The 23,541-nt window shown below is 41.6% G+C and overlaps 2 protein-coding genes across 2 annotated transcripts; both read left to right on the top strand.

The window, feature by feature from the left end:
* Window positions 1-255: 255 nt before the first annotated feature.
* Window positions 256-15,975, top strand: LOC106610851 (inverted formin-2). The gene is made up of 19 exons (XM_045723456.2): window positions 256-459; window positions 5,385-5,418; window positions 5,672-5,813; window positions 5,946-6,078; window positions 6,247-6,732; window positions 6,907-7,049; window positions 7,171-7,232; window positions 7,324-7,426; window positions 7,563-7,648; window positions 7,849-7,949; window positions 8,643-8,713; window positions 8,815-8,922; window positions 9,075-9,145; window positions 9,254-9,374; window positions 9,530-9,694; window positions 9,825-9,927; window positions 11,707-11,859; window positions 12,188-12,934; window positions 14,068-15,975. The coding sequence occupies exons 1-19, from the start codon at window positions 279-281 to the stop codon at window positions 14,109-14,111; spliced, it is 3,054 nt and encodes a 1,017-aa protein (XP_045579412.2). The 5' UTR covers window positions 256-278; the 3' UTR covers window positions 14,112-15,975.
* A 116-nt stretch (window positions 15,976-16,091) lies between these two features.
* On the top strand, window positions 16,092-23,076 carry LOC106610855 (adenylosuccinate synthetase isozyme 1 C-like). The gene is made up of 13 exons (XM_014210487.3): window positions 16,092-16,353; window positions 18,232-18,334; window positions 18,426-18,488; window positions 18,584-18,634; window positions 18,787-18,853; window positions 19,260-19,367; window positions 19,544-19,625; window positions 19,713-19,839; window positions 19,963-20,117; window positions 21,549-21,673; window positions 21,833-21,930; window positions 22,090-22,239; window positions 22,649-23,076. The coding sequence occupies exons 1-13, from the start codon at window positions 16,156-16,158 to the stop codon at window positions 22,699-22,701; spliced, it is 1,380 nt and encodes a 459-aa protein (XP_014065962.1). The 5' UTR covers window positions 16,092-16,155; the 3' UTR covers window positions 22,702-23,076.
* The last annotated feature ends 465 nt before the right edge of the window (window positions 23,077-23,541 follow it).

Raw genomic sequence — 23,541 nt, 5'->3', positions numbered from 1 at the left:
GTAACATGCTATTTCAGCTCAATGGAATCTCATTAAATAGGCTAATTAAAGTCATTTTTAATCAACCCAGACATAACTGAACAACTATACACTGTATGCACCTAGTAATGCCCTCTAGTGTACATGTGTTGAACTGCTTAAGTGACCTCTTTGGGTTATCTAGCAATGTCCGTAGTTGTCAATACTTTGATAAATGTTACTCACTGATCAATATTAGAGCATTATGGGGATAGAAGCAGTCCTCACACAGAAGGAGTGAATGACATACAGAATGACTAATGTGTTACTTTGGCTCCCAGGGTGTGAAGACCCAGCAGTATCGCTTCAGTGTGATCATGAACGAGCTGCAGGCCACAGACAATGTGCCCTACATGGTCACCCTCCTCAGTGTCATCAACGCCATCATCTTTGGGACAGATGACCTGCGACAGAGAGATAAGATGCGCAAGGAGTTTATCGGTACAGCGCATTGTTTATCTTCAATACTCAGCCACTCAGTTCATCTGCAAGGTCACACAGTGGCACATTGTTAATAACAAAAGGTAGTTTCCCTATGGAGAAACACCAGACAAATGGGAATGAAAATAGGCCATTTGGCAACAGTTCCATTACTAATCTATGTCACTGTGTCATTTTAGCTATATGCCTGCCTGCAATCTGTCCCCTCCCAGTGAGCGGTGGGTGAAATGACGGTGAAAATTAGGTTAATTTACGGTTCTGATTGAAAGTTGAAAATATGTATTTTCCGGACGTTGAAAATTCATATTTTACAGACTTTGAAAGGACGTCATTAACGTATATTAAAAATACTTATTTTACGGACGTTGAGAATACTTATTTTTCCGGTCATTGTTTCTATGGCCAAATTTCAACCGTACATAAATTCACATACAGTACCAGTCAAAAGTTTGGACACACCTACTCATTCAATGGCTTTTCTTTACTTTTACAATTTTCTACTGTCACGTCCTGACCAGCAGAGGGAGTAATTGTATTAGTTTTGGTCAGGGCGTGGCAGAGGGTTTGTGTTGTGTATGCATTTCTATGTTCTGTCTAGTTTAGTTTTTCTATGTTTAGGATTGGGTGTTGGACTCTCAATTGGAGGCAGGTGTTTCTAGTTGCCTCTGATTGAGAGTCCTATATAGAGGTGTGTGTTTGGTTTGGTTATTTTGTGGGTAGTTGATTTTGCACTGCTGTATGTAAGTACTTAGCCTGTAAAACTGTCGTTCTCGTTTGTTTATTGTTTTTCCGTGTTCACGTTTAGTTAATAAATTATCATGATGAACACGCAACCCGCTGCGTATTGGTCCACCCTTTCTGACAGTGATTTTAACATATCGTCAGATGAAGGAGAAGACTGTTACATCTACATTGTAGAATAATAGTGAAGACATCAAAACAATGAAATAACACATATGGAATCATGTAGTAACCATAAGTGTTAAACAAATATTGTATATATTATATTTGAGATTATTCAAAGTAGCCACCCTTTGCCTTGATGACAGCTTTGCACACTCTTGGCATTCTCTCAACCAGCTTCATGAGGTAGTGAAAGACCATATTATGGCAAGAACAGTTCAAATAAGCAAAGACAAATGACAGTCCATTACTTTAACCTCTACGGGATCTGTGTCCTCCCCCTCGGGACGGTTGAGCAAACGTAGGCTAATGTGATTAGCATGAGGTTGTAAATAACAAGAACATTTCCCAGGACATAGACATATCTGATATGGGCAGAAAGCTTAAATTCTTGTTAATCTAACATTACTGTCCAATCTACAGTAGCTATTACAGTGAAATAATGCCATGCTATTGTTTGAGGAGAGTGCACAGTTATGAACTTGAATGTATTAAACCAATTAGGCACATTTGCACAGTCTTGATACAATATTTTGAACAGAAATGCAATGGTTCATTGAATCTGTGTAAAACTTTGCACATACACTGCTGCCATCTAGTGGCCAAAATCTAAATTCTGCCTAACCTGGAATAGTACATTATGGCCTTTCTCTTGCTTTTAAAATAACGCATGTTTTTGTCTTTGAATAATCTTTTACCAGATCTAATGTGTTAAATCCTCCTACATTAATTTCACATTTCCACAAACTTCAGAGCTTTTCCATTCAAATGGTATCAAGAATATGCATATCCTTGCTTCAGGTCCTGAGCTACAGGCAGTTAGATTTGGGTATGACATTTTAAGCAAAAATTGAAAAAAAGGGTCCGATCCTTATGAGGACATGAAGGTCAGTCAATCCTGAAAATTTCAAGAACTTTGAACGTTTTTTCAAGTGCAGTCGCAAAAAACATCAAGCTCTATGATGAAACTGGCTCTCATGAGGACCACCTCAGGAAAGTAAGACCCAGAGTTAGCTCTGCTGCAGAGGATAAGTTCATCGGAGTTACCAGCCTCAGAAATTGCAACCTAAATAAATGCTTCACAGAGTTCAAGTAACAGACACATCTTAACATCAAATGTTTAGAGGAGACTGCGTGAATCAGGCCTTCATGGTCAAATTGCTGCAAAGAAACCACTAGTAAAGGACACCAATAAGAAGAAGAGATTTGGTTGGGCCAAGAGACACGAGCAATGGACATTAGACAGATGGAAACCTGTCCTTTGGTCTGATGAATCCAAATTTGAGATTTTTGGTTCGAACCGCCGTGTCTTTGTGAGACGTAGAGTAGGTGAACGGAGGATCTCCGCATGTATGGTTCCCACCGTGAAGCATGGAGGAGGAGGTGTGATGGTGCTTTCCTGGTGACCCTGTCAGTGATTTATTTAGAATGCAAGACACACTTAACAAGCATGGTTACCACAGCATTCTGCAGCGATATGCCATCCCGTCTGGTTTGCTCTTAGTGGGAGTATCATTTGTTTTTCAACAGGACAATGACCCAACACACCTCCAGGCTGTGTAAGGGGTATTGGACCAAGAAGGAGAGTGATGGAGTGCTGCATCAGATGACCTGGCCACCACTAATCACCTGACCTCAATCCAATTGAGATGGTTTGGGATGAGTTGGACCGCAGCGTGAAGGAAAAGCAGCCAACAAGTGCTCAACATATGTGGGAACTCCTTCAAAACTGTTGGAAAATAATTCCAGGTGAAGCTGGTTGAGAGAATACCAAGAGTATGCAAAGCTGTCATCAAGTCAAAGGATGGCTACTTTGAAAGACCTCTTAAAATATATTTTGATTTGTTTAACACGTTTTTGGTTACTACATGATTCCATATGTGTTATTTCATAGTTTTGATGTGTTCACTATTATTCTACATGTCACGACTTCTGCCGAAGTCGATGCCCCTCCTTGTTCGGATGGTGCTCGGCGGTTGACGTCACCGGTCTTCTAGCCATCATTGATCCATTTTTCATTTTCCATTGGTTTTGTCTTGTCTTCCTACACACCTGGTTCCAATCCCATTCATTACATGTTGTGTATTTAACTCTCTGTTTCCCCTCATGTCCTTGTCAGAGATTGTTTGTGGTTATGTGCTCGTGTATTTGTATTGGTGCGCGACGGGTTATTTTACCCATGTTATTTTATTTTTTTATGTACGTTGGTTTTTGGAGTTTGTTTTATCTTAATTAAACTATTCCAGTTACACCAAGTTGGTTTCTCCTGCGCCTGACTTCCCTGCCACCTACGCACACGACAATGACACTACAATGTAGAAAATAGTAACAAATAAATAAAAACCCTTGAATGAGTAGGTGTGTCCAAACTTTTGACTGGTACTGTGTATCTACATGTCAATGAAGAAAGCATTCTGTCACGTTCAACATTTTTAACTACAATTAAGATAGGATACTGGAGCAAACCGAAGAGTGCAGAATGGAATGTTTATTATTCCTCCCATCTATCACGTTAGCTTTTTCTATTTTAGTCTTTTCACAAGCTTTAGAACTGGCAGTGATCATGTTCAGAGATTTCAGACTTACACAATAAAAACAACAGGACACTTCAACTACAATAATATTCTCAATAACAGTTAGACACGTTTTTCTTGCTATGACTGTGATATGAGGTTGTTTATTTACCTTAGTTTAATGCACTGACTGTAAGTTGCTCTGGATAAGAGTGTCTGCTAATGGCCCAATATGTAAATGTAAAAAGGAACACTTTCAAAGCATGCTGAGTATTATTCTAATGAACCCCGCCCCAAAGAAGACCAAATTTGGTCTGTCTGGACCAAACGTCTATGTCTTACAAGTTGAGACAGCACAGTAGAGTTTAGTTCAGTATAGTAGAGTAGAGTACATTACAGTACATTAGAGTTCAGTAAAGTAGAGTACAGTACAGTAGAACACAGAATACTGTACTTTACTCTAATATGCTCTAGTATACTGTACTCTACTGTATTGTACTGGACTATACTCTACTGTACATTACTGTATTCTACTGTACTGAATAAATACTCTACTTTACTGTACTGTACTGTACTTGTGAATCATAGACGTCTATGATTGGTTCAGATTTGGTCTGGACTTGACCATACCAAATCTGACCCAATCATAGACGTCAATGTTCGGGCCAAATCGAGGTTGGTTCGGACCAGGCGTCTGTGGAGGTTGAAATTAATTCCGGTACAAACCGGAGCAAATCTAAATAAGTCTATGTCAGTCCCCATCCTGGCCCTGATTTTTTAACATCCACAGACCAAAAAATGACGTCTGTGGACGCTGAAATCAAGGACAGGACAGACAGACCAAATTTCAAGATCTTTTCAACTGCACAGACTTCGGTGTCGGAATGGTGCTCACTGGGCTATCTCGTCCCTAAACACTTTAATCTTGGGCAAACCTCACATATTTAGGATTGAAAGTAGGCCTATTCATTTGTATTTGACATAGATGGTGGTACCTGAATCGTTTTTTGTTTTGGAAAATCTGATTTATCTGGGAAATCAAGATTAGGCCTATAGAGATGTGTGCTGAATTTATTGAAGAAATATGGGCATAGTAGTCCTATCAACATTGTATGTACAATATTATTGTTCTTGACAGGTTACAGTATTGTCCAGGAACTGGTTGCGATGTAGACTTACCTTTTTATGATTGCCAATTAGCTGCAATCAGAAGCCAACAACAGAAGCTCGTCTGTCAAGTCGCCATTCGCATCCTTTTGTGAATTTGGCATTCACAGAAAATGTGTAATTTGTTCGAAGTCGTTCCACATCCCCGCTCCACTGCAGATTGATTAATTATATCCTAAATCGCTCACCTGTGATCAAAATCACACGCTGATTCCCATCACGCAAATTCTTGTTTACATTCCGTCGTGTTCCAAATTTTTAATAGTACGAAACTGATGAATTTGAAAGTGGATCTTTGTTTTTGTCACTGCCTTATTAAGTGCACTGTTTCTTTTTTTCCAGGATTACAGTTACTTGATATACTGCCCAAATTGAGGTGAGTGCCTTGACTGACTTCCTCGATTTCATTGTGACTTTTTTGTCGTGTGCAGATAAATTAAATGCCCATGCATCAGTCAAGCACAATAACATCTGAGTGAAATGTTCAACAAAACTTGTATTTATTTTAACATTTGTTAATTTACTTGTTGATTTGATGTGCAAGTGGGAAGTACACATGTAAACATAGCCTACTTGCTCAATAGGCCCTTTTGAATAAATTACTTGATGTGTGTGTGTGTGACCTCCAGAGATGAGGAGGATGAGGACTTGATCATTCAGTGTGAAGCGTTTGAAGAGGCTATGGTTGAGGATGAGGAGGAGCTGTTGAGAGTCTATGGAGGCATCGACATGAGCAGTCACCAGGAGGTGTTCACCACCCTCTTCAACAAAGTGAGCACAGCCGTCAGCTGCACTACCATAACACTGCAGGCCACCTTCTCTTAACATCATGGCAAGTCTTGTAAACAATTGAATTACAAATGCACTTTAATAAGGTCTGGTTGTGTGTTGGTCCACCTCCAGGTGAGCAGGTCTCCGTCATCCCTCCAGCTCCTGTCCATCCTACAGGCCCTGCTGCTGCTGGGGCCCGACAGGGCTGACATCTGGCAGACCCTGGAGGCCCTCACTAACAGGGCCATACTGCTGGATCAAGACTGTGAGTCCTCTGAGGCAATAAGTTGTCCCCTGAGAGAGTTATGGGCAAAGGCCTGGAGTCTGGGTGAATGTAGACTAAGAGCAAAAGTGCATAGAATATTTTTTGGGGGGGTTACACGTAGGCAAAATTCTGTAGATTTCAGTGTTTGTGTATGATTCTGTGCTCCAGCTCCAATGGACTCCTGTGAGACAATTATGCAACGCCTGGTGTTCTCCAAGCGCAGGACTGCTGGTGTCCATGCTGTGGATGGTCTGCCACACAAGAAGATTGATAAGGCTGTTCAGACTGATAAGGTGGACAATGACCAAGAAAGACTGACCAAATGCCCCACAACCTCCCAAGTGTCTTCTCATCCACCACCCCCACCACCTTCCCTTCCTCCACCCCCCGCTCCGACACTACCACACACAGGAGGTGGAGTACCCCCACCACCTCCGCCTCTACCAGGGATGGGGTGCCCACCCCCACCCTTGCCCGCTATGTCAGGCATGCCTCCACCACCACCACCACCACCTCCTCCTGGCATGGGTGGGATGGGGGTGGCCCAAATTAGCCAATCCCTGGGGTGTGCCTGTTCTGCCTCCTCCAAGGCAGGCCGCTGCCCCACCCTAAGGATGAAGAAGCTCAACTGGCAGAAGCTCAGAGCTGTCACTGGTGAGTGAATAACTTTGGCATCTCTCTTTAATGAACCTCCCCTTTGTTTACAGAGGCAGTCTGCTCTATTTCAGAGGGGAAAAGATTGTCTGACAGTACAGCATAGAGAATAATTGTATTAGATCATTCCAGATGTGTTGTGGTTATTCTCTCCCTCCTTTCACAAACACACAGATGGTCATTCCATGTGGACCTCTGCTCAGAAAGACACTCCTCGGGAGCCCAACTACTCCAGCATTGAGCAGCTGTTCTGTCTCCCGGTGACCGAACACAAAGACAAGGGGGCACCTGCTCCTGTCAAGAAGGAGCCTAAAGAGGTGCACTGGTCAACACTCACTACAGCTCTCATATCTGGAGCACACCAAAAACATGGCTCATTATGAATCCTAAAACAACAACCTCCCTAACAAAATATTTGTTCCCCTCTTCTCTCTACAGATCTCCTTTATTGACGTAAAGAAGAACTTGAATTTGAACATATTTCTCAAGCAATTCAAATGGTAATGTAATTGATTATTTCAGTTGGTATTGATTTCAATGTTGTTTTTACCCCATTGACCTGATGTTTTTTCTCCGTGCTCCTCCATCTAGCTCACATGATGAGTTTGTGTCCTTGATTCAGAATGGGGATCGGACTAAGTTTGATGTGGAGGTGTTGAAGCAACTTGTTAAACTCTTACCTGAGAAACATGAGGTTGGTATAAGGAGTACTTTCCTAATTTCTCCTCATATATAAAACAAGTAATGTTTTATTTTTTGTATAAGTTAAGCATTGAACAATTTGAGGGTAATGACTGATCTGAAGTACTCTCTTTTCTTTCTCTGTCTAGATAGAAAACCTGAAATCCTTCCAGGGTGAAAAAGACAAGTTGGCCAATGTTGACCGATTCTACCTTTCTATCCTGGCTGTACCATGGTAACTGCTATTCCTCTCCTCGCTTTCAATATTTCTGGCACCTCACAGGATACTTTATGTGGAAATGATTCTGGTGTATGTATTCGTTTGGCACTTCCTTGAATTGTCTTGCTTAATTACCTATGGCATCTCTCTTCCCTCCCTGTACCATCCCTACTTCGTATCCCCTCTCCCTCCCTTTCTCTCATGTCTCCCCACAGTTACCAGCTGAGGATAGACTGCATGTTGCTGTGTGAGGAGACGGCCTCCGTACTGGACATGCTCAAGCCCAAAGCAGAGGTGGTTGAAGCTGCATGCCAGTGTAAGTCAACATCAACTTCCATGTATAAACACTCATTGTCACAAGCGTCGGAAGGATTAGACCAAGGCGCAGCGTGTATAGTGCTCATCTTCATTTATTTTAAGAGAACACTTAAACAAAAATAACCAAACGACAAACAGTTCCGTAAGGTACACAGACTATACGGAAAACAACCACCCACAAAACCCAAAGGAAAACAGGCTGCCTAAGTATGGCTTCCAATCAGAGACAACGAAAGACAACTGCCTCTGATTGGAAACCATACTCGGCCAAACCTGGAAAACGAAACATAGAACATGAAAACTACAACACATTCCTCTAGAAACAAACCAACCCCAAAACACACAAAACAACCCCCCTGCCACGCCCTGACCATTCTACTATGGCAAATGACCCTTTTCACTGGTCAGGACGTGACACTCATGTTACATTGACTGCTCTATTCATCAATTAAATATTTGTGAAAGCTATCAGAGGACACTGTAAGGCTCATTATGAACTTTTTGGTTTGTTGGAAATATCAACAGAGCAAGACTAACTATGCTGTTTTATGTAGACCAAATTGTTGCTTGTGCTGGAAAGGTTTTATCTCTTCAAGTTGGAGATGCAGGTCTATCAAATCATTGTTTTTGTGTTGGTTTGTCAAACATTTTGCATCGAACATTTCAACATTAAAAAAAATGTCTCCCCCAGGTCTCAGAGTGAGCACTCTCCTGCCCAGTTTCTGCAGGCTCATCCTTGATGTGGGAAACTTCCTCAATTACGTAAGTAAGGACTTTCCAAAGGATGGCATTCTACTCACCCAAAAACATGCAGCACTTATGCAGTCTGAAGAGCTCTAACTCCTGATTCTGTTTGTTCACAGGGAAGTCACACAGGACACGCTGAGGGCTTTAAGATCAGCTCCCTGCTGATGCTGACTGAGACTAAGGCCAACAAGAGCCGCATTACCCTGCTCCATTACATTCTGGAGGTATCACTATTCTAAATAAGGACGTGCTTTTCTGAGAAGAAAAACAACTGTGTGGTCAGTGCTCCTCACAGAAGCCAAACAGACTTCACATGGACAATCAAATCAAAGTTGGAAATCATAAATAGACTCATGACTGACCATTTTGTTTACAGGAAGTAGAGCTGAACCACCCAGAGTTGTTGTACCTCCCTGACGACATTGAGATTTGTGAAAAAGCAGCTGGGTATGACACCCTTTTTATTAAAAAAAGACGTATTATGAGCTCTGAAATTGATACATAAATGATACAATTACACACCAAAAGATTTGTATATTTATTTTTATCCTTCAGAATCAACCTGGACTCCATTCAGGCAGAGGCCAGTGCCTTACTCAATCGACTGAAAGAAGCATCAAAGAAAGTCTCTAACTCTGTGGACGATGTAAAGCAGCAGTACGCAGAGGTATTTGAGGTATGAAACCAGTGAATTAGATTCTATTGTGGTTCAATGCATCACAATATTGACAAGTTTGTGGTTGTTTTAAAACTCTTTGGAGGAGATCAACCAACTATACAAATGTGTTCTTTAATAAGGCAATGGTTCAACTGTTTGTTTCCCTCCCCAAGAAAAACCTGGAGGCCTGCCGAGATTTGGAGGACAGTTTTTTGGAGATTGTGAGGAAGAAGGGTGACCTTGCCCTCTACCTGTGTGAGGATGTCAACAATCTTTCCCTGGAGGAGCTTTTCGGAACCATCAAGACCTTTAGGGGACTTTTCATCAAAGCCTTAAAAGTCAGAGGAGCAAGTTTAGATAACTGAAAATAATGAATACTGATTTCCATCACTAGAAAACTGAAGATAAAGGTTTTCTAAGGAGTAGCTTGGTGTAATCTCTTTCTCAATGTTCTATTTACACCCACAGGAAAACAAAACCAGAAAAGAGCAGGCTGTGAAGGTGGAGAAAAGGAAGAAGCAGCTTGAGGAGGAGGAATCCAAAAGACAGAAGGGGGAGAATGGAAAAATAAGTGAGTTCTTCTGATATACAGTGGCTTGCGAAAGTATTCACCCCCCTTGGCATTTTTCCTATTTTGTTGCCTTACAACCTGGAATTAAAATAGATTTTGGGGGAATTTGTATAATTTGATTTACACAACATGCCTACCACTTTGAAGATGCAAAATATTTTTTATTGCAAAACAAACAAGAAATAAGACAAAAAACTGAAAACTTGAGCGTGCATAACTATTCATCACCCCAAAGTCAATACTTTGTAGAGCCGCCTTGTGCAGCAATTACAGCTACAAGTCTCTTGGGGTATGTCTCTATTAGCTTGGCACATTTAGCCACTAGGATTTTTGCCCATTCTTCAAGGCAAAACTGCTCCAGCTCCTTCAAGTTGGATGTGTTCCACTGGTGTACAGCAATCTTTAAGTCATACCACAGATTCTCAATTGGATTGAGGTCTGGGCTTCGACTAGGCCATTCCCATACATTTAAATGTTTCCCCTTAAACCACTTGAGTGTTGCTTTAGCAGTATGCTTGGGGTCATTGTCCTGCTGGAAGGTGAACCTCCGTCCCAGTCTTAAATCTCTGGAAGACTGAAACAGGTTTCCCTCAAGAATTTCCCCGTATTTAGCGCCATCCATCATTCCTTCAATTCTGCCCAGTTTCCCAGTCCATGCCGATGAAAAACATCCCCACAGCATGATGCTGCCAACACCATGCTTCAATGTGGGGATGGTAGTCTCGGGGTGATGAGTGGTGTTGGGTTTGCGCCAGATATAGCGTTTTCCTTGATGGCCAAAAAGTTCAATTTCAGTCTCATCTGACCAGAGTACCTTCTTCCATATGTTTGGGGAGTCTCCCACATGCCTTTTGGCGAACACCAAACGTGTTTGCTTATTTATTTTCTTTAAGCAGGCTTTTTTCTGGCCACTCTTCCATAAAGCCTAGCTCTGTGGAGTGTAAGGCTTAAAGTGGTCCTATGGACAGATACTAAAATCTCCGCTGTGGAGCTTTGCACCTCCTACAGGGTTATCTTTGGTCTCTTTGTTACCTCTCTGATTTAATGCCCTCCTTGCCTGTTCCGTGAGTTTTGGTGGGTGGCCCTCTCTTGGCAGGTTTGTTGTGGTGCCATATTCTTTCCATTTTTTAAATAATGGATTTAATGGTGCTCCGTGGGATGTTCAAAGTTTCTGATATTTTTTTTTTAACCCAACCCTGATCTGTTCTCCACAACTTTGTCCCTGACCTGTTTGGAGAGCTCCTTGTTCTTCTTAGTGCCACTTGCTTGGTGGTGCCTCTTGCTTAGTGGTGTTGCAGACTCTGGGGCCTTTCAGAACAGGTGTATATATACTGAGATCATGTGACAGATCATGTGACACTTAGATTGCACACAGGTGGACTTTATTTAACTAATTATGTGACTTCTGAAGGTAATTGGTTGCACCAGATATTATTTAGGGGCTTCATAGCAAAGGGGCTGAATACATATGCACCCATCACTTTTCATTTTTCATTTATTTTTATTTTTTGAAACAAGTATTTTTTTTTCATTTCACTTCACCAATTTGGACTATTTTCTGTATGTCCATTAAATAAAATCCAAATAAAAATCAATTTAAATTACAGGTTGTAATGCAACAAAATAGGAAAAAACGCCAAGGGGGTGAATACTTTTGCAGGGCACTGTATCTCCTCTGTCATATGAGTCCAACTATGTTTTGTATTCACACTAAGATGATACAGCATAACGAGCCGTGTGGTATCTTGATATGTCTCTTTCTCTATCCTCTGTCACCAGTCCGGAAAGGACCCTCGCCACAGGACAATGGCTGTATTATCGACCACCTTCTTGCTGACATCCGGAAAGGCTTCCATCTCAGGAAGACGCGGCCCAGGTGCGAAACGGAAATCCCCCCCTCTAGTGAAATGAATAGGAAAACGGGCCAGCCTGGTAAGGACAAGATGACTCTGACTCCGTCCTGTCTCCAACTCCACTCCTACTCTCCTGCATTGAACCATAAACAGATTTTGCCACTCCATCTCTGTGCTTCCATTTGTGATTTTGTGCAGCCACTACAAGTACCAATTACACTTGCTTAATTTCATCAATAATGTGTGCTTGGTCATGCTTCTTTGTGTCTTTTCTTAAGAAACACCACTTGCTAGATTCAAACATTGCCTGCTTTTAAGAATGATGACATGTTTGGAATGCTTGGTACAGTAGACCTGCTCTTCCTATCTGTCTTCATACATTAACAGAACCTCCTTCTCCACTGCAGCATCAAGTGTCAAGCCTGTAATAGAAGAAATCAAAGCCTCTGTCTCAGAAGCCTCCAGCACTCCCAGTCCCACTCAACCCCAGGCAGAGGAGAGGGCCCCAAGAGAAGGAATGAACGGATGCCCCAGCAAACCCCAAGAAAAACCAGCTTTTTCCAGCCTTCCCACAACCAATTCACCAACACAGGAGATCCTGGGAATGGGTGTCCTAAATAACACCCCAAGCATCTCTACCTTCACAGATGCAGACCTGCCTGAAATCAACCTGATGGTAACGGAGGACTTGATGCCTGAATGTCCACAGAGCAATGGAGAGAGTCACCTTAATGGAGCCTGCACACTTCCTGTCACTGATATGGACATGATGAAAGAGAGTAATGGTGAAAGCAACCTGATAGGAAAAACCATTGGTCAAGATGAAGTTGGAGGTAAGAGCAACAGCATGATGGTAAAGACTTTTGGACAAGATGAGGCTGGGGATGACATGATGGTGAAGATGGTGGCACAGGATGAGGGTATAACTAATGGACACCCAGACACCAATGGCAGCACAGAGACCAATGGCAACACAAACACCAAAGGCAACGTACCTATGGTCAGTGCTGCGGAAAGCGGACCGGCGTACGATGTGCCCGATGGAGTGGACTCAGTATCCGAAGCTCTGCCTGCCTCTGCATCTGAAACCCTAAAACCAGAGGATAAAAAACAGCAGAAGCTCTTTAGAAGAAACAAAAAGAAGAGTAATGAAGGTAATGTATTCATTCATTCTAATAAAGATCATGTTTGGAACTGTGGTCTCCTGAAGTGTCTGAGAGGGAGATTTCTCCAGTTTTTTTGGTATATGGTTTTATTGCATTTTACATTACATGTTTAAATATAGTGTCTGATCATTTTGTGCTGTTGTTTTAGCTGTGAACTCGGTTTTCCAAAAATTGGAAAACCGATCTTAAAAGCCTCCCATTTACAACACCTTGAGTCCTGTCATGATCATCAAGTAGTTTGTTTTTTGTGTTGTCTTTTTTCTTTGACTCTCTAAAACACAAGGTAACACTGGAAAGGGACACCCTAAATGTAAAAAGGGGTGTGTGTTGCAGTGAGGTAGGTCAAACAACTGGTTTGAAAACTAACTGGTGCAAGCAGGAACATTTTAATCAACCCATAAGCACCAAGCCATGATTTTAATTAACAGACGTGTGTTGGCCTAAACAGGGTCTGGTTTGACCTGATTTGTGTCTTGTCCTGCTTTTAACACTCTCTTAAGATGAACCACTTTGTGTGAGACCTCTCTTGGCCACTACTTTATGCACTCTTTATCAGCCTGAATCATAGAGTTTTATCTTGTAAAGACATACAGTACTTAGCCTCAAACTGACACCTCATAAGTGCCACAATTGAAAATTCATTATCATATCCAAGTTAACTTCACTGTCATACTGAGCTTTTCAACTTGTGAAGGCCTCACCGGGAAGACCTTGCTCAGCACAATTTTTTGTTGTTTTTGTGGAGTTTTGCTGTCATGTTTTCTGTGACTTCATACCCCTATGTTACTAAACTGTCCACCCTCATAACAACCGAGTTAAACTACTAATGCAATGCCTTTTTTGTGCTTCCTGTAAACTGTGTCCTTTTTAAGTCTGACTTTGCTGAAAGCTTTAATGATCTTGAAATTGATGGAACCAACAGCACTGAATGTAATTCCATTTCCAAAATAATAGTATTCATCAGAAACATGATAAAACTGTCCCTTCTCTTCAATGCCAAGATCCACCAAATGCAGTCTTTGGTGTCCCACTTTGTTTGACATTATCTGCATACTATTTTAAGTCATTGGTATGTCATTTGATTCCTTCAATCTATTATTTTTACTCTTTACTCTCCCTAGGCAATTCCCGGAAAAGGAAGTCAAGAGGGAAAAGAAAATGTTGAGTTGATTTTTCCATACATGGTTTCTGCACATTGTAATAGACTTCATCAGGGCTAGGCAACCCTGTTCCTGGAGTGCCACAGGTACTGCAGGATTTTGTTCCAACTAGGCACCATACCAGGGGTGTGTTCAGATCGCTTTAACGTTTGCTACATTGTAAACGGTTTGTACTGAACGGCACGTTTTCCAAAAATGTTCTTGTACGTTCTTGAACAGACTTTGAGATACGTTTGCTCCGTTCGGTGAGTGTGCTGGGGTGTGGCTTGAAACAACGAGTGATGTATTTAAAGGGACACTGTGCGTTTGAATCCACAACCCAACCCCTCCCCGTTTGTCAACTGGTTGTTCAGCACAGCATCGTTTCCATTCAATTTAATGTTCTGTTACGTTTTTATGTACTGAACACAGCCCTGACCAACTGAGCTAATTGATCAATTTAGTGATTGCCCCCAATTTATCACACCTGGTCTTCCAGGTCGGTTAAATTTGTGGCACCCCAGGACCAGGATTTCCTACCCCTGGACTACATTATATTGAACTAAATTGATTCCTCCAAGAAGATATCAGCATGGTCTTCCTTCCTTTGATAATTTTGAGTTCTTGAAACATTTGTGAAATAAACAGGAAAAACTGTCATGGTTCCCACAGCCTCAATCCCAGCAAATTTACTCAGTCGCTGCAACTTGGTCTCAGAGGATTTCGTATTTTTCTGTACGTAAACCCGAAGCACCATTTATTATTGTATGGTATGTATTAATTTGTGGATGTCCATTATCCATTGTGTATGATATTTTACAAATTACAATTTGTATTATACGTTACAAATTTACAAAATGTACAATATGTTTAGAATCTGCGAAACGTATGATATGTTACAAATTCTGTCTAGGTGGCTAACGTTAGCTAGCTGGCTTACATTAGCTAGGCTTGGTGTTAGGGTAAAGTTGAAGTTTAGGAGTTAGGTTAAAGGGATAAGGGAAGGGTTAGTGGAAGGGTTAGCTAAAATGGTTAGGGGGAGGGCTAGCTAACATGCAAAGTAGCTAAAATGTAGTTGAAAAGTTGCTAAAATGCTAAAGTTGTCCGTGATGGGATTAGAACTCAAAACCTCTTGGGTTTCTAGACGTTTGTGTTATACCACACTGTTTTTGACCAAAGTAACCATCTGTCTTATGTAACCATACCTAACATATCATACTAATTTGAGTGTCCTGGATTTAAATGTACTATGTTACGTCTAGTCTATGAGACCAGGCTGTGTCAACATTCTGTCACTTTAGGTGTTCTATATTGAAGAATAAAAAGTATATGTACTTTTTGTTATTGTTTTGTATTTGTTTGAATATAAAAATACAGGCTTAATTTCCAAAGCTATAAATAACCTCCAGCACAGTTGAAACCAAATTCGTCTATATTTCACAATAAGCTTTGATAGTATGTTGGTTGGAACAGTTGTGCTGAAAATAGTATTCCAGTCTTTTGTGAATGTCGTGAACATTTTTTAAACGTTTTGATTCCACACTTGACATATAGGAGAAAAAAATATCAGCTTCTTCCTGAGGTTATCAATAACTAACTTATTTCTACAATTATAATTTACAATACAATACACGTGTATTAAACCCCGAAGGGCAATTCGTTCAGGACTGACAGGGTTCTTCAGTAGCACAAACACACAGACAGTATAAAATATGAACACTTAAGGCATCAATTAAAAATGTATGGTGCAATTTTAAGTCAGTTAAGCCCTGGAAGTTTACTATCTCTAGAAATGTGATAGCTTAGACGGTGCCATGTTAGCAAATAGACTGTAACAGAATTAGTATCGAATGTTGATTCTGGAGTATAATAAAAAATGAATTCACATTATGAGATTGCCTTTCTCTTTATTGACATCAAACAAGTCTTTATGGAAACGTAGACTTGCGCGGTTCGAGATCTGCCTACTGCGTTCGTGCGTCCTGCTCTGACATCATGGAGACACTGATATGGCAATGCTACTGTTAGAAACATTCTAGTCTGTTTCAGACAGACAGCCTAAGCAACATCATGTCGTTGAGCTGGTCAGCAAAAGACCACAAGAGTTATACAAATTCACCCTCCAACCCTACCCAAGGGCTGAAGCGGCCACGGAATGACGCAGGGAACAAAGTGACAGTGGTGCTCGGTGCGCAATGGGGAGATGAAGGCAAAGGAAAAGTCGTCGATTTACTGGCGACTGAGTCTGACCTTGTTTGCAGATGTCAGGTAATATCGTGTGCATATAATGCGATATTAATGTAACCTTGACATGCTTGAACTGACAAAAGTTATAACGCATTGTTGATTGTGTGAAATTCATGATGCGTCTTTAGAAAAGTAATGTCTCAACATATCAAAATCGGTGACTGTCACTGTACTTTACAACCGTGTGACAGGTGTGTGGCTGGCATTGGAAAAACCTTGAAATAGCTTACTGTTATTATTATTTTGTTCAGTGGAGTAATGTTTCATGTGATGTCCTCAGTAGGCTATAATGGAATTTAGGATAAATCTTGTTTTGTATTTTATCAATACAGGAAATTAGTTTAAATGTAATTTTGAATAATTAAAACATGTATTTAGAAAACAGGGTGATATGACCAGTTCTTCAACACCATTTTGAATTGTTGACTTGACTGAAGTTGAAATGAAACTTTTTAACTTGGAATACTATTAACTGGTTAATTGTCCCTTTTTGAGACTTGTAACATGATCATTAAGAACTTGGAAGCATATTCTCTCAATGGGGAATCCATTCCTCACACATCACCTACTGTACCTGTACATTTTCTCTATCTGACCTATCGTAAACTGCTCAAATAGACCATAGTACCAACAATATGGAAAAACTATAACTATTTCTTACAAATTAAAGTCTAAAATCACACAGTAATGACAGGGAAAGGTAGCATAAGATCACACTTGGAACAATATTCATATTATTACAAAGGTGTATTCGTAAAGAGGGTGTTATAACTGTGTCACCCTACACTCTTAGTAAAAAGGGTTACAAAAGGGTTATGTGGCTGTCCCCATAGAAGAACCATTTTTGGTTCCAGGTAGAAACCTTTTTGGTTCCAGATAGAAGCCTTTTTGGTTCCAGGTAGAAGCCTTTTTGGTTCCAGGTAGAAGCCCTTTTTGGTTCCAGGTAGAAGCCTTTTTGGTTCCAGGTAGAAGCCTTTTTGGTTCCAGGTAGAAGCCTTTTTGGTTCCAGGTAGAACCCTCTGTGGAAAGGGTTCTACCTGGAACCAAAATGGGTTTTTCAAAGGGTTCTTCTATATGGGGACAGCCGAAGAACCCTTTTGGGTTCTAGATAGCACCTTTTCTCCTACGAGACTAACCTGAATGAAAATTGTCAATAATCAATGAAATGTATTTTATAAAGCCCTTTTTACCTCAGCAGTTGTCTCAAAGTCCGTATACGTATAGCCAGCCTAAAACCCTAAAGAGTATGCAATGCAGATGTAGAAGCACAGTGGCTAGGAAAAACTCCCTAGAAAGGCAGGAACCTAAGAAGAAACCTTGAGAGGAGCCAGGTTTCGAGAGAGGGCAGAGACGAGACGAGAGAGGGGGGGCTCATAGGCAAATTTTCTCTTTGGCCAGCAAGGAAAAATTTAACTTGCTCAGAAGTCATATTTTGGGACACTTGCGGTGTAAAGGCCATTACACAGTTGTGTTGTACTCTCCATTGACAGCAAGTCACATCATTGAGCACTCTGTGTACTCCTTCAGCCAGCCCCACCCACTGCTGGTGCAGGGTCACATTCCCAGGGTGACTTGACATGTGAGAAGGCCAGGTCTTAGCCAGGGGGCAAGGAGTGGAGGGTCTGGCAGCCAAGTATGTTAAAATAGTTAGTAGGGCGGGAAGCTTGGTGACAGGGGAGGGGGCTTAGACTCTATTATCCACTGATTCAGATAGGATTATGAATTTGCTCTGGATGTATGGCCAGTGGATGTCCTGGCTGTTTTATGTCCACATTTTGCTATCCCATTACAAGTAACAGCCATTAACCAAATCAATAATTGTCCTTTGGTGATATCATGCCACTAGACTTTGTTGAAAGTGCCTGGATTGCCAAACACAATCTTGTTTTGATCTTCCAGGGTGGTAACAATGCAGGCCACACAGTGGTAGTAGAAGGCACAGAGTATGACTTCCACCTTCTCCCCAGTGGCATTATCAACCCCAAAAGCATATGTGTCATTGGTGAGTGTTTTTATCTTTATCACCATTTCCACTGACCCCAATGGGCAACTGTCTATATGTGCTCATTTATCCAGCATATGGTCCATTGTAGGTAATGGCGTAGTCATACACCTACCGGGCTTGTTTGAGGAGGCGGAGAAGAATGAGAAGAAAGGTAAATCAAGTATTTTTCGAAAAACAGTCAATACTGTAATTGTCAAGTTCAAGGAAACCATTACAGTCATTTTTTGTTCTCCATTCTCTGACCAGGTCTCAAAGGCTGGGAGAAGAGACTAATAGTCTCTGACAGAGCTCACCTCGGTTTGTTTGTATTCTTCTGGTTTCACAAATGAGGCGAAGATATATACATTATATGTACTATTTTAGTAGTGTGTGTTTATCTGCATAATGTATATCTTTGTGTTGTGCTTAGAGAAAGGATGACATTTATTTTGCTTTGATTTTTTCGACAGTGTTTGATTTCCACCAGGTTGTGGATGGAATTCAGGAGAGCCAGCGACAAGCAACAGAGGGAAAGATGTAAGGGAAGGGAAGGCAATGGTTGCTTACATAGGGGAATACAATGGGTCACTGTCAATAGAGACTTCAGTCAAGTGGAAGGTAACCTAGCGGTTAGAGTGTTGGACCAGTAACCGAAAGGTTGCTAGTTGAATCCCGAGCCGTCAAGGTGAACAATCTGTCGATGTGCCCTTGAGCAGTGATAATGGCTGACTCTGGCCTTGACCCCACTTTCAGGGGGAGATGGGATATGCAAAAACACATTTCCAATTCACTCATGCATATTAATGCACACTTGTACATGTGTGAAATAGGACAAATAAGCACCCACCAAATTATTATTATAATCACTTCCACAGCTGATGAAAAATTGCAGATTCTATTTTGTAATCCCGTCAGCTAAAACAGGTGTTTTTCCTCATGACAGTATTGGAACGACCAAGAAAGGCATTGGACCCACCTATACCAGCAAAGCATCTCGCATTGGACTGCGTGTCTGTGACCTGCTGGGAGACTTTAAAGAGTTCTCTACCAAGTATGCTTACTGACAGACAGGACACAATATAAACATCTAAACCTCACATACAACAAACATTTTGAGAGTCCAACAGTATATGATTGTGTCTCTCTTGAGACTTTGCTCTTGAACTAAATTGACCCACAGGAAGTGAGCAGTAATAGAGATTGAGATGATTTGGGGATTTCTTTCAGATTCAAGAACCTTGTCGCGCAGTACCAGTCCATGTACTCATCCCTGACAGTTGATACTGATACTCAGCTGAAAAAACTGAAGGTATTTGGTAAATCCCCTCTGAATGAATAGTCATGAGCTACGGATATATTAGATCTATGAGACTGTTGTTTGTCTTGTATTGGGCAGGAGTATGGAGAGAGGTTGCGGCCGATGGTGCGGGATGGAGTCTACTACATGTATGAGGCTCTTCATGGACCCCCAAAGAAAATTCTGGTGGAAGGGGCCAATGCTGCCCTCCTCGACATTGACTTTGGTAAGACATGTCATAGTCCCATTGAGGATCGTGCCAATGATGAGATGGACAGGAAAGTTTGATGGTGAAATGGACAACTCATCTGTATGTACGTTTAAGTCCCACTTTCTCTCTTTCCTTTAGGCACATATCCTTTTGTGACCTCATCAAACTGCACTGTTGGTGGGGCATGCACTGGTCTTGGCATCCCTCCCCTGAATATTGGTGAAGTGTATGGTGTATCAAAGGCCTACACCACCAGGGTAGGAATTGGTGCCTTCCCCACAGAACAGCTCAATGTAAGATCTCTTTCATCTATCTGGACATTTCTGTCTCTTGCCTTACAGTAGCACCTCCTTACTGAGAGTAACGATTAAAGGGGAACAGCCAGAGCAAGACTTGAACCAGTGACCTTGAGTGAGAGTGTCCACTTCCACTATCACCTGTGCCATAAAGGTGAAGGCCTCTTAGCAGAGGTTATACTGCATTTTGCAGTTTGATATTTACCGTGCCTAAGTCACTATCTTGCAGTTTGTTTAGACATGTTGTTTTCTTTTGAGGTACAAGTAGAGTTGGATATATATAGTAAGCCTAGTGTATAAGGTCACATGACCTTCACACATGTAGGAAGCCTGGTCTCAAAATGCGCTGCCTCTGTGGCCAGCTGTCAGATTGTGTGAGAGGCCTGTTAAAACACTATTTAGCTCTCATGCTGATCACATGTTCAAGGCCTAAATTTAGGCCAGAGTCAGGGTTCAAGATAGATTTACTGTCTGGTCTGGGGTTATGTTACCTAACATGAGAACTGTCCATGGGGCTGCTGTTCAACATGTTTCTGCTTGATCCCTCACTCCAACTGTAAATCTATTGGTTTACTAAGCATTTTGTAACATTTTATTAATAAAAACCATTAGGATTAGTACCCAAAAATGACTATTAATTAACCAAGTGATCTCGACACAGTGGAGAGGGTCGAGAGTTTCAAGTTCCTTGGTGTCCACATCACCAATGAATTATCATGGTCCAAACACACCAAGACAGTCGTGAAGAGGGCACGACAAAACCTTTTCCCCCTCAGGAGACTGAAAAGATTTGTCATGGGTCCCCAGATCCTCAAAGGTTCTTCAGCTGCACCATCGAGAGCATCCTGACCGGTTGCATCACCGCATGGTATGACAACTGCTTGGCATCTGACCGCAAGGCGCTACAGAGGGTAGTGCGTACAGCCCAGTACATCACTGAGGCCAAGCTTCCTGCCATTCAGGACCTATATATTAGGCAGTGTCAGAGGAAAGCCAATAAAATTGTCAGAGACTCCAGTCACCCAAGTCATAGACTGTTTTCTCTGCTACCACACGACAAGCGGTACCGGAGTGCCAAGTCTAGGACCAAAAGGCTCCTTAACAGCTTCTACCCCCAAGCCATAAGACTGATGAACAATTAATTAAATGGCCACCAGACTATTACACTTCACCCCTACCTACATGTACATATTACTTCAACTAACCTGTACCCCCGCACACTAACTTGGTACCGGTACCCCTGTATACAGTCTTATTATTTATTTATTTTTTATTTGGTAAATCTTTTCTTAACTCTTCTTGGAACTGCACTGTTAGTTAAGGGCTTATAAGTAAGCATTTCACGGTAAGCTCTACACTTGTTGTATTCGGCGCATGTGATAAATAAAGTTTGATTTGATTCTAGATAACTGAGTCTGTTTTGTGCAGGCGACAGGTGAGCTGCTGCAGACGAGAGGTCATGAGGTGGGCGTGACAACGGGCAGGAAACGTCGCTGTGGCTGGCTGGACCTGGTCATCCTGAGATACGCCCACATGATCAATGGCTTCACTGCGTGAGTGGATAGGACTAAAATATCAGCCCCTATGAAGTCTTTATCTGACAGGTTCAAAGTACTGTCTCTGCCTGTGACTGCTAGTCTGAATGTAATTCATGTAGTAGTTTTCCTCTCTTTTCTCAAATGTGTTAAACAAATAACATTATTTCCTAACAGCATTGCTTTGACAAAACTTGACATCCTTGATGTGCTGGATGAGATCAAAGTAGGAGTGGCCTACAAAATCAGTGGCAAAAGAATTCCCCATTTCCCAGGTATGCTCTCTACATTCAACTGTATTGATTGATTAAGAAGTAGGCCTACTTGTACCAGACTAGGTCTACACTGTAAAAGAGACATTCATGAACTATTATCTCGACAAACATCTGATTTCTTTTCGGATTATTCATTATCGTCTACCTTCATTCACATAGCTAACATGGAGCTGTTGCACAAAGTGGAGGTTGAGTATGAGACCTTCCCAGGCTGGAAGAGTGATACGTCTGCAGCCAGGAAGTGGAATGATCTCCCCCAGAAGGCTCAGAACTACATCCGCTTTGTGGAGAACCACATTGGAGTACCCAGTAAGTTACATGCAGGATACAGGGAGTTCCTGCTGACAGCAGGCTAGTCTTCAGTAGGGCACAAACTGAAAACAAAAATAAGCCTTCTAATTGAACAAATAGGCACATGGCATAGTAATATCTCCTCCATTTCACCACATTTCAAAATAGTTTCTTCAGTGGAATGCCTACTGAAGGTGACCCAGTTTTACCAGCTACAACCATACCACAGTCCAGCATACTGACCACTAAATGGGAAACTGAAGAGCCGGCCTTGGTACAGGGACATGGCTTCAATGTGCCAGTGGGGGGCAGTATTGGCTATATTATAACGAGTACCCAATTCTGCAAGGATGATACTAGTCTAATGCAAAGGTTTTTGGGATTTGTGAGTGTTTTTTGACATGTCCTTTGTAATTTCTCTCTACAGTTAAGTGGGTCGGCGTCGGAAAGTCCAGAGAGTGCATGATCCAGATGTTCTAGAGACTTTTCCTTTTCTCTCCCCAAGATGGATGCACATGGATGGACGAGATGTGGCTTGATGTGACATAAGTTTACAATCCTCAAACTATCTAATATTCTGTAAAACCTGTTAACAACAAATACGTGTAGCCTTGAAACAATGTTGAGTGGAAACGTTGGTAACTTTACATCTATCTGTGTTGCATCAGTAAATTGCCTTGTAGTGATGTCTGCCAGAAAGTCCTACAGTATGACTGAGCCATGTGTAAATCTTACCTTGTGCCACACAACAACCCAGAAAGAAAAAAACACATCCAATAACTTTTCCACCTGAGTAATGTTACCTGCCTTATGTTTTCGGTCTTCTTTAGGGATGGATCGAAATGGACATAATGTGTACCTGGAGAAAATGGGGGAGGGTAACGCTTTTTCAATATCAGTCAAGGGGAGGGCTTTGTATTTTTTGTATCTAGGCCAGGGGAGGGTCATGTAATTTGTAATTTATGAAATGTCTATATTTCTCAGTGTTTTAGAATGAGTTGCTTGTTAGGCTATATATCGATGTGTGCCCGATGCCGCCCCTCAACCTTGATTCTTCGCTGGGGACGCAATATCAAGTGCGTCTGTCTATAGGCTATTTAGTGTGGTCTCAATCAAAAGATCCATAGCTTATAGGCTGTAGGCTATGAATTGCATGCTCGGAGATGCACAGAGCAAAGTTATATTTCTAAGATAGCTGCTGGGATGGTGTAAATACAACTAGTCTGCATTACACACTGCAATGGATATTCCATCCCTGAGCCCCGGCCTGCTCTGCTCTTGCTGATCCCAAACTGGTTTGTGTGCTGCCTAACCAATGCT

This window comes from Salmo salar, chromosome 09, assembly GCF_965601325.2.
Source record: "Salmo salar chromosome 09, fSalSal1, whole genome shotgun sequence".
Taxonomy (NCBI): domain Eukaryota; kingdom Metazoa; phylum Chordata; class Actinopteri; order Salmoniformes; family Salmonidae; genus Salmo; species Salmo salar.
The sequence above is the reverse complement of the archived record's forward strand: the minus strand, read 5'-3'. Positions and strand labels throughout refer to the sequence as shown.

Bases quoted from the DNA above. Each gene is read 5' to 3' on its own strand.
- LOC106610851 (XM_045723456.2), top strand. From the start codon at position 279: ATGTGTTACTTTGGCTCCCAGGGTGTGAAGACCCAGCAGTATCGCTTC. The intron at 9,375-9,529 runs GTATGAAACCAG...TCCCTCCCCAAG, and splicing joins AGTACGCAGAGGTATTTGAG to AAAAACCTGGAGGCCTGCCG. The intron at 9,695-9,824 runs GTCAGAGGAGCA...TTACACCCACAG, and splicing joins TTTTCATCAAAGCCTTAAAA to GAAAACAAAACCAGAAAAGA.
- LOC106610855 (XM_014210487.3), top strand. From the start codon at position 16,156: ATGTCGTTGAGCTGGTCAGCAAAAGACCACAAGAGTTATACAAATTCA. The intron at 18,335-18,425 runs GTGAGTGTTTTT...GGTCCATTGTAG, and splicing joins CAAAAGCATATGTGTCATTG to GTAATGGCGTAGTCATACAC. The intron at 21,674-21,832 runs GTGAGTGGATAG...ATTTCCTAACAG, and splicing joins ATGATCAATGGCTTCACTGC to CATTGCTTTGACAAAACTTG.